Genomic DNA, 10,615 nt, shown 5'->3' on the forward strand with positions numbered 1-10,615 from the left:
GTAATCCCTCTATCTCAGGAGGCTGAGAAGAGAGGAGCACCTGAGCTCAGGTGATCAAGCCCAGCCAGGGTCACTTAATGAACCCTGTCTCCTTGGCAAAGAAAAAAAAAGAAGGAGTTTTTCACTCGGGCATGTCCCAGCACTATTGGAAACTGAGGCAGAAGGATCCCAAATTTGAGCCCAGAATGACAAACTTAGCAAGACTCCATCTCAAATAAAAATAAAAAAGAGCTCGGGCTACACCCCAGTGTGAAGGACCAGTGTTTAGTCCCCAGTACTGGAAAAGAAACAAGGAAAGAAGAAAGAAAGAGAGGAAGGGAGGAAAAGGGCAAAGAAGAGAGTTAGAGAGGAAGGAAGGAAGGATGGATGGATGGAAGGGAGGAAGGGAGGAAGGAAGGAGAGAAGGTATGAAGGATGGAAAACAAGTTTTGCTTCCTCTTTTTTGCTTGGGTGTCCTAAGGCAATGAAGTGCACTCTCAAAGGGGCTCAAGAATGGCCACATTTTTTGTTCCAATAATGTATGAAACATTGTGGGGATACGGAGAGAAAAGTATTGGGGTTACCATAAAGTGGCTTCTACCCAGAAGAGTAACAAATCAAGTTCATAACATGTACCCGAGGGACAGGGAAGCTCTTTGGTGTTCCACCTGCAGATCCAAATCTCAGAGCCTCACCCTGGGTGTGATCATGACACAGGTCAGTTGAGTGATATTTTTAAGACATACATGACGTGTGCTCTTCAAACATGTCCAGGTTATCAAAGATAGGACAAAAATGCAGCTGTCACGGAGGAGGAGGAGGAGAGATGACAGTTCACGAAATATGGCCTCTTGGCTGGGCTCTGGAAATAGACAGAGGGTGCCTTGGGAAACTCAAACCAAACTCAATCCCCTGCTCGGAGCTAAAGGTTTGTAAGTTGTGTTAATCTGTTAGAAAAATCAACGTTCGGTTATGTTGGCTTTTCTCTATTGTTCTTCTCTGGTCTAATTTATCTCAGCTCAAATCTTCATTCTTTCATTCCCCTTTCTAGCTATGGGGTCTGGGGATTTAGCTCAGTGGTACTGAGCCTGCCTTGCAAGCTCAAGGTCCTTAGTTTGATCGTGGGTACAGAAAACAAAGAAACAAAGAAACAAACAAACAAACAACAAAGAGAGACTCTTTCTAGCTTTGGGTTTCCTTTGCTGTTCCTTTTTGTTCTTTTGTTTGTTTGGTTTTTTTTTTTTTGGTACCGGGGATCGAACTCGGGACCTTGCGCTTTCGAGGCAGGCACCAGAACCGCTGAGCTAAATCCCCGGCCCGAGTCCCTGACCTTGTTGTCCATAGAGGTTCCAGGTAGTGGCTGTGGGTGCGTGGCAGAAGAAAAAATAAAACTCCTGGCCACCCATTGCGGGAGGGAGCAGCTTCCTGGTAGCTTGTCCCTTTTTGTGGTTGAGACAGGGTCTCCCTACGCAGTTCAGACTGGCCTTGAGCTCACTATGTAGCAGCCCAGGCTGGCCTCGAACTGGCAGAGATCCTCCTGCCTCAGCCTCCTGAGTGCTGGGATTACAGGTGTGCACCTCCACGCCTGGCTGCCCATCAGTTTTTTTGGAACTTCCCCAGAATGGCGGTTCCTGCTTCATGCACATGCGGAGTCTCCATCCACCAGGAGCTCTGTGGGCTGCTTCCCCATTTTATAAAGTCCTATGCCTATGTCTTGCTTGATTTACAAGTCTCTTATTTCAGACTGCTTTGGGCATTAGAACGTATGTCCCTCCGTTCCAATTACCTGTGTTTTTAGATGATTTTCTCTGTGTAACTCCAGCGTGGCTCCTCCTCTATTCAGCTATGCTAAATCTCTGAGTTCACGTTAAGTTTTAAATAACGATGTGAGTCTGCATTTTCATGACTTTCTTGTTTTCTCCTTTCTCATGTTTTGGTTGATGGGACATAGATACTTTTGTCTAAAACTTCATGTCTTGTAGCTTACATCTGGATAATGAGGGACAGCTATATTATCTTTTTTACAGTTTTGTAATTAGTGTAAGACTCAAGTTCACTTACATATTCCCTCAGTCTCTCATTTCCCTCAGTGTGTGGATCATGTGGAGAAGCTTTGTTTGAGGGTAAGCGTCTTGATTGCTTTGGCTGCTCTGGTTTGTGCCTGGAATGTCTTCATCAGGTCCAGGTATTGAAGGCTTGGTCCCTAGCCCCGGGTGCTTGGAAGAGATGGATGATCTCTTAGAAGGTGGAGCCTGGAGGCAGGAAATGAGGTTGTTGGGGGATGCCCTGCAAGGGGCTATAGTGCCCAGCCCCTCCTTTGGTTCTCTTTTGGGTTCTGAGCCACAAGGTGAGAAGCCTCCCCTGCCATGCACTCCCAGCAGGGCTTGGCCACAGGCCCCAAAGCCACGGGGCTGACCGACCACGGGCAGAGACCTGCAAAGTTATGAACCCAAATCAACTTACCCCCTTCGTTGCTATTTTGTGTATTTTGCCCCACTAATGGAAAGCTGATTAATCCGTGGGCATCGGATAGGACACTTGCCCCCCTCTGATTTAGTGCTTTCCCATCCTGATTCCTACCCATCATCAGACTCCTCCAACCCACACCCTCCTTAAAGAGGTAGGAGCCTCTTGTCTAGGGACAGCGAGAGAATTCCTCCCATCTGCACTGTCACTTATCTTTCCCCAGGGAAAGACAGGACACTCGAGGCCCAACCCCTCTTTCTGTCATGCTTCCAGGGTAGCACTGAAGGGCTTATTCTTACTTTCAGTTTGGCTTCCTGTCCTAGTTGGCCATTTAGTTATGTGAGCGTGTGACCCTTGGTGCTGGGCTTTTTATACTTCTAGCTTGCAGCTGCTCATGTTTCAAATATAACTTTAAAATATATTTTTTGAAATGCTATCTTTCTCCCTCAAAGTCTCAGAGATGTAACCTGGTGCTTTGGTGAGGACCAGTGGGTAGGTCTAGGGGAACCTCGAATGTTGCAGGGAAAGTAATGGCAGGGATTGGTGGTCAGCACCCGTCGTATAGCTCTGGGGAGAAAGTGCCCCTTAGGAACCTGGCCAGCAGGGAAAGGTGGATAACACCTCAGGAGCAATTATCAAGCCAGGGCACACCCCTGTGTAACCACAGCTACTTGGGAGGCTGACCTGGGAGCATTGTGAGTCCAAGGCCAGCTTTGACAACATAGCAAGATCCTGTCTGCAAACAAAAGAACAACAACAAAGGAAATAACCGCCACAGGTCGTCATTGCTTAGCCATCTCACCAGGAGCAAGAAGAACAGCTCCAAAGACACTGGGCCTGCTGACACAGGACCGTAATCCTAGCGCTGTGGGAGACCGAGGCAGGAAGATCACACCTTTGAGGCCAATCTCAGCAGCTCAGTGACTTAGTGAGACCCTGCTTCAAAATAAAAAGAGCTGCGGATGTGGCTCAGATTGAAGAGTACAATGTGACAGTGTGACAATTACATGGGGAAGCTTAAAGTGTAAGGTATGCTAAAATCTGTACAATATTCTCCTCATGGCACTTGTTTTGTCCCTGATGATAAGGACGTTGACTTTCCTTGAGAGTGTCTTTCACACTGGCATTTTATCTTCTCTTTGTAAGAAACAGCACAAGGTCAAGGTGATCTTTATTGCACTGGGTAATTTTCAAGTCTTTACCTTAAATAATGAACATGCCAAAATAGTGCATTTTAAATAGCTTTTAGTCCCCCCGTGTGGAACTTCCCATACTAATTGGTGAGTTGGGTTTCGTGGAGAAAAGAATTGGAGGAGCAGCTGGGGATGTAACCTGGACAAAATCCATGGGTAAAGGAGGGGGAGTTGTAGAAAGGAATGGGAGTAGCTTGAGAGGAGAGTCTCCACCAGCTTTGAGACCATAACTGAAGGGAGACAAGCTTTGGAGTTCTAATTGCATCATGAAGCCTCAAGGTGCCAGTTGAGATGGTTTAAACTAATAGGTACGGTCTTCTAACTTAGTTCTAAGAAAAAAATGCTTGGGTAGTTTGAAAATAAAGCCATTGTAAGTCTGACTTACGCTTAGTGTACTGTGTCCATTGGTTAAGTGTGCAAGAGAACTGGCCATAATGTTTGAACCCAGCCAGCTAGAGCCTCACAGACAGTTTATCCGGACTGCCTTGGCATTTGAGAGACCCACTCTGCTCTTTATTAATCTTATGAGAGCAAAGGAGAATTCTGAGTTCTGTTTATCTTTGCTCTTAAAGACGTTCAAAGAGGGAGAAAAAAGTAAAAGAGCCAGGTCATTTCCAGATGTGTGTAAACAATCCAACCAATGTCCTCAGTGGAATCAGCAAGATGACCTCTCCTTATACCAGACAAGACCAGTGAGAAAGATCAATCTTGTGTAGCCCTACCAGGGCGGTGATGGCTGTAATTTTGGCAGTCAAGTCAAAAGTGAAACCTAAATAAAGTCATGGGGCTTCTACGAAAAAGAAGCTAAACCCGGGAGAGCTCAGTGCAACTTTGGACCTGGAGGGCACAGAGGCTTTAGGTGGTTACCGGGCTGGGCTCCATGACAGCGCCTTCTCAAGGGGTTGGCTTCAGATTCCACTGTTGACAATGCATTGTGTCAAACTCAATTACACAGACCCTGCAGGAAAATTAGATTAGTTGGGAATGACCAAGGGAGTATAATCTGGGCTGGGTGTGTTACGAAAGATAGTGGCACCTGTAGAGGTTAGGGAAGAAGCAAATTTCTTTCTGCTACTAGGGATCAAACCCAGAGACACTACCACTGCACTACACGATCATCCTTTTTAATATTAGAAATGATCCACCAAAGCGCTCGGGCGGAATGTGTTTTGCGGTGCACACCTGGAATCCCAGCCCTTGAGAGGCAGAGGAAAGGAAAAACACCATGAGTTTGAGGCCACCGTGAACTACAGAGTGAGACCATCTCAAACCAACGAAAACATTGGGCTAGGGATTCAGCTAAGTGGCACCTGTGGCAGCCTTGGAAGCACAAGGTGCTGAGTTCGATCCCCCCCTACCAAAAAAACCAAAACAGCTTTACCAGGCATGGTGGTGTATGCCTGTAATCCCAGCACTCCAGAGGCTGAAGCAAGAGGATGGCCAGAGTTTAAGGCCAGCCTGGACTACATAGTGAGACCCTGTCCCAGAAAAGAAAAACCAAAAACCAAAATCAAACAAACAAGTGTATTACCCAGGCAGACCCTGAAAGTGCCGTCTTCCTGCCTCAGCTTCCCAAATAGCTGGGATCACAGCTGTGCACAACCGTGCTCAGCGAAGACAAAGGAAAATAGCTTTTCACATCACACAGTAGGCATGGGATTGAAGCACTTCAAGAAAAAAGTCAAGGCAGGAAAATAGCTCCCTCAGAAATGTTTACTAGATTTCTCTCACCTTTTCAACAAGTGCTGCCTCTAGCTTTGAGTCAGGTATCAAACACTTCATGACCACCCAACTCCTGTCCTACTGTAACATATTATAACACTCAAAATCAGACACCAATTTACACTTTGGCAGCAATTTCAACAGTCATACACACAACTTGTTTATTGAAACTGAGATGCCTGAGACCCTACCATGAAACAATGGAGCCAAATAATACCGAAAGGTCAAAAGGACTTCTTGGCGCTGTCCTAGAGTGAAATTCATTAGGTCCACAGGCTCCTTTCAGGGGCTGGTGATGATTTCTGGGCAAGAGCGACTGTTACTGGGGAGAGGTCTTCATAGGAGCTCCTCATATGGGATGCGTTGGTCCACCAGAATCCTTGGTCTGAGTGTGTTCACAGGCCAATGCCCAGGCGGGCCTTCCAGTGTCTCTGCAACAGTTCTGGTCTCTGGCATACCAAGTGTGACGCGACACCCCTCTCCCTCCCTCATTACCTCCCACCTCTCCTTTTCTTGGCATCCACTGTGGGCATTCACAGCTGCCATGATACAGTCTTGACTGCTGTTCAGAGCCAAATCTCAGCCTCACAGCACATGGAAAGCATCACCCAACAGAGGGGAATGACAGGAGAGTGCTTCTGCATCTAGGGCATTGTAGATGGCTCAGTTACCCTGGAGAACACACACAGGTCTTTCTCGGGGGCTTCAGAAGAGATGGAAACTTCCAAGAAAGCACTGACAAACATCCAGCATCTCTCATGTATCGGTGCAGTGGCAGGTACAACACAAGAGCAAAGGCTCGGGGGGAATTTCGTATCAGTGCACGGTTCCTCAGAGACGGCTGGGCTCCAGTCCTAGGCGAAATGCTCTGTGGACTCTCTGATGCTGTGTCAGGTGATCAGATCTGGCGAAACTCTTGGAGCAGGCCTCACACTTGTAGGGCCGCTCCCCGGTGTGCCTTCTCATGTGTCGCTTGAGCTCATCCGAGCGGCTGAATCTCCACTCGCATCCCTGCTCGTTGCATGCATAGGGCTTCTCTCCTGGGAGCCAGAGACAAACAGATGCTTGTGAGGCTGGGGTGGAGGCTGAGGCAGGCAGCTTACAAAGAACCAGGGAAAGGCTAACAAAGGAAATGCACAGCTGTGGCTGGGGCATGGATCGGGCTTGCCCATGCTCCTACTGCAGATCACAGATGTCCCGGATGTTGAACTGGGAGAGGGAGAGACAGATGCAAAGAGACTGGAAGACAGAGAAGGGGAAGAGCTGAAGAATGGGATGAACAGAAAGAAAAAGAGGCAACCTGAAGGACAGAGAGAGAGACAGAGACAGAGAGAGAGAGAGAGAGGAGAGAGAGAGAGAGAGAGAGAGAGAGAGAGAGAGAGAGAGAGAGAGAGAGAGAGAGGAAGGAAGGAAGGAAATGGAAGGAAGGGGAAGGAAAAAGAACTAGAGATATATCTCAGTGCTAGTGCCTTTGCCCATCATATGGGCAGACCTAGATTCATCCCCCAGCCACACTGGAGGTGGCAACAATGTGCATTGATCTCAAAGCTTTGTAAACACAGCCATGTGTAGCCACTAGCCCCTCCCCGGGACCTGGCCCCCCTCACTCACCACTGTGTGTGCGCTGGTGGACCCGGAGGTAAGAAGACCTTGTGTAAGATTTCCCACAGTCCTGGTGTGGGCACACGTAGGATTTCCACCTGTCTGCCTTCTTCGGGAATGCAGAGCGCTTAGTCTGTAAGTTGCAATGCTTTGGTGGGAGTTGCTCCAGGATCACAGGGGAAACTGTCCAGGCTGGGAGTCCTGGGCGTGGCACCGCTAAGAGCTGATAGCCCCCACTGATGATCTGCTCATTGCTCCGGGTCATCTTCTGGCCCCCATTGAGGCTCTGATCATTAGACGTGTTTGTCATCTGCTTCAGGTAGAGGCTCTGGCTCTGGTCACCGAGAGAGGTTGCCATGGGACCCCAGTAAACAATCTGATGAAGCCCTGAGGCTGTCACCTGGCCCCCAGAGAGGGTTTGGTGGTCCTTGTGGGGATTCACCTGACTGCCACACAGTGTTGTCATCTGGATGTCCTTGAGAGTCTTCTGGCCACTTGTGTCCTGCACCTGGCTACCTGCATCACAGCCAGTCATCTTGTTTGCAGTGACATTCGCCCTCTGGCAGTCAGTGGTGCCCATGGCCTGGGTCTTCTGGTAGGCTGCTGTGAGATTGACCTGTTCGCAGGGCGTCACTTGCTGGTTGCGCTCAAAAATCTCAACGAGGTCCTGAAGGATCGCATCCAGGTCTTCCTCGGGGGCTCCTGCTGAATTCTGGGTGAGGACCTTCCCGGGGACAGAACAGGATGCAGAAGTCATTCCCGTGGGCATGGAGGCTAGCATCACTTGGCTCTGGCTTGAGCCCTGCTGGCTGCCTTCAGCAGAAGCAGTGGCAGCCATGCTGAGCTGTGGCTCGGGCCAGGGCTGGCCTTGCCCGTGCTCATTGTATGGATCAGAGAAGACCTGAAGGAAGTCCTCAATTTCCTCAATGGTCTCAACGGCGGGGTTCATCTCTCTGCTATTGCCGCAAGACTGCAGTGGGTCTTCTTTCGTGGGATCCTACAAGGAAAACAACAAGGTCAAAGTTTGGTCCCAGCTCACATCCTAAAGCCACACACCCTTCTTCTCCATCCCACTCATGCTCTTCTCCTCCGCCCACGCTCATCTCCTGTGTAAAAGCCTGCCACGCCTCTCCACTGGACCAGTGCACCTGCCACACATACTGTCACTGCAGAAGCAGTGGCGGCCATGCCGAGCTGTGGCTCGGGCCATGGCTGGGATTGCCTGTGCTCCTTGTATGGATCAGAGAAGACCTGAAGCAAGTCATCATTTTCTCTGGGCATATACCCTGGAGAACTGAAAATAGCATTTGGATAGTTATTTAAACATCCACATTCATAATGCGGTAGCTAAAACATGACAGTTACCCAAGTGCCTTTCACCAGGGGAAAGGATAAGTGAATGGATAAACGGGATACACAAACAATGGCCTAATATCTGGCCTTAAATGAAAGGGAATGCTGACATAGGCCACAATGGGGAAGACCTCTAGGACATTATGCTTAGCAAGGGAACCTAGTCCTGCTTAGATAAGGTCCTTCAGAGGAAGTCAGTTCACGGAGAGAGATGGGGCAGATAGCTACTCAGAGTCCAAAATTTCTAGTTTCTCAGAGGAGGACCTAGAAATCTGGGTGTGATCCTCAGAAAGCAGGGACTTCTGTGAAAGATTACTAATTTCTACTCTGTGTGTTCAAGTTCTGTCTTGGTCCCTAATGCTTTAGGCCCTAAGGAAAGGAGAGGGCTCTAACTCAGCTTAAGAGATTTTGAAAATAGTCTCACCTGAGGACACAATTATATGAAATCACTAATACTATTTTATATTTATTTTTTTAAGTGTTTTGAGACAGTGTCTCACTGTGGAATCCAAGTTTAAACCTGGAGATACTCCTGACTCAGCACCCCAAATGCTAGAATCACAGGCTTGCCAGGCCTGGCAGCTATATTTACCTGAAACCTCCCAGGTCCCTCTGACTCATCAACCCGTAGTTTCTATTGGTTGGAGTTCCCCACTCACGAATGAGGCTTGCAGATGGCCAACATGAGGCTAAGGCCTGAAACGTGAGCAGACCAGCCAGGCTACTGCTCTGGCCCTGAGGGGCCTTCAGGGTCCTGCCAAGAGGACAAGTCCCACCACTGTGTCCCGTGCAAGGAAGGCCTGGCAGGCGCTCAGTAAACGTCCCTCAGGAAGGAACCATCTCTGCCTCATCTCCCTGCATGGGCCAACTCCCTTGCTGGAATTTCCCATCCTCCCACCCTGAAGTTTGTGCTCTGCCGGCCAAGGACACGGAGCCCTTGGCCAGGACTTTGAAAGTTCAAACTCACCAGAGTGGGGTCCCAGGACTTAGCTCAGCCAGGTCTCTGCCCAAGTAAGATGGCGACCGTGGACAGCTGCACTCCCAAAGAAGAGACTCACAGAGCCCTGAGCTCAGCACGGAGGCCGTAGGTAGCTCTGAGCTTCAGGAGAATGCCAGGGCTTTTACTGGGCCTGGCCTGGCCTGCTGTGTACAGGGTTCAAGATGCCTGCTTTCTGTTGGCCATGACTTCTGGGGGCGGAGCCACCTCAATTCAGGAGTTGATCTCCGCCTATCAGGAACTTAGCTGTCTGGAGTTACCTTCGGATGATGCCTGTGACGACATTTCCTATGTTTCCTTAGGCAGAGTGGCTCTGACTCGGGGAATAATTGTGCCTACGTGAAGGGCTATGTAGTCTTATCTTTCTTTTGAGGTTCCTGACCTCTTATTGAATGAGATTTTCCCCAGTCCCCTGCATCCTGTCTCCATTTGTCTTAGTTACTTTTCTCGTTGCTGAGACAAAATACCCAACATGCAAAGGTAGAAGGGAAAAGGTTTATTTAGTCCACAGTTTGTAGAGGCATCAGTCCACAATCAGGTGCTTCCAAGGCAGGGTGGCACATGGCATAGGAGCAACAGTTCATGGCAGACGAAGGTAGCAAAAGGACAAGGGACCTTAGCAGTGTCTTTCTCCTCCTTTAATCTTATCCGGAAGGCTGGGATTAGGGCGGTGCCAAAACAATCAGTGGATTAAGTCTGAGTAGTCACACACCCTTAATCCCAGCATCACACACTCCAGGTTCAGCCACCGCTGAAGAAGCCCTTTGATCCCATGAGGCTTTTGGGGGGCATGGGGGGCATCTAGACATAAACCATTGCACCGTTCATCCCATACGACCTTAAGATTTACAAGGACCATGCATTCACGTTGGTCACATTAAATCTGTAGTTCCATCCAAAGTATGTATAAACATTTTAATTTTGTGACAGGGTCGCACTAAATTGCCCACATCAGGTTTCGACTTACTACACTCCTGCCTCAGACTACAAAGTGCTGGATTCCAGGCACGTGCCACCACACTCAGCTTGCTAAGCACCGAAGTCCTAAGCTAACCATAAATCTGTCGTCTTTTTTGTTGTTGTTGTTGTGGCTGAGACACAATACCCAACACCCAAAACTCAAAGTTAAAGGAGGAAATGTTTATTGAGCTGAGTTTGTAGAGCTGGCTACAAGGCAGGGTGGTGTGGCAGACAGGAATTGCAGAAGAGAGACCGGTCATGGCAGGCAGAAGGTAGCAAAGAAAGCAAGGGAGGACCACAGATCTTTTTATCTCTTATATCTTATCAAGGCTACTAAGGGTGG

General features: G+C 48.7%; 1 protein-coding gene across 1 annotated transcript; it reads right to left on the reverse strand.

The window, feature by feature from the left end:
• Positions 1-4,497: 4,497 nt before the first annotated feature.
• Positions 4,498-8,412, reverse strand: LOC147827168 (uncharacterized). Its single transcript, XM_087215134.1, has 2 exons — positions 6,972-8,412; positions 4,498-6,400 (listed from the first exon to the last, which is right to left on the reverse strand). The coding sequence occupies exons 1-2, from the start codon at positions 7,909-7,911 to the stop codon at positions 6,192-6,194; spliced, it is 1,149 nt and encodes a 382-aa protein (XP_087071260.1). The 5' UTR covers positions 7,912-8,412; the 3' UTR covers positions 4,498-6,191.
• Between the last annotated feature and the right edge of the window lie 2,203 nt (positions 8,413-10,615).

Source organism: Heterocephalus glaber, unplaced genomic scaffold (genome assembly GCF_053883595.1).
Source record: "Heterocephalus glaber isolate CG9 unplaced genomic scaffold, H.glaber_assembly_v1.0 deba00001452, whole genome shotgun sequence".
Classification (NCBI taxonomy): domain Eukaryota; kingdom Metazoa; phylum Chordata; class Mammalia; order Rodentia; family Bathyergidae; genus Heterocephalus; species Heterocephalus glaber.

Bases quoted from the DNA above. Each gene is read 5' to 3' on its own strand.
- LOC147827168 (XM_087215134.1), bottom strand. From the start codon at position 7,911: ATGAACCCCGCCGTTGAGACCATTGAGGAAATTGAGGACTTCCTTCAG. The intron at 6,401-6,971 runs GTGAGTGAGGGG...TCTGGCTCCCAG, and splicing joins CCACCAGCGCACACACAGTG to GAGAGAAGCCCTATGCATGC.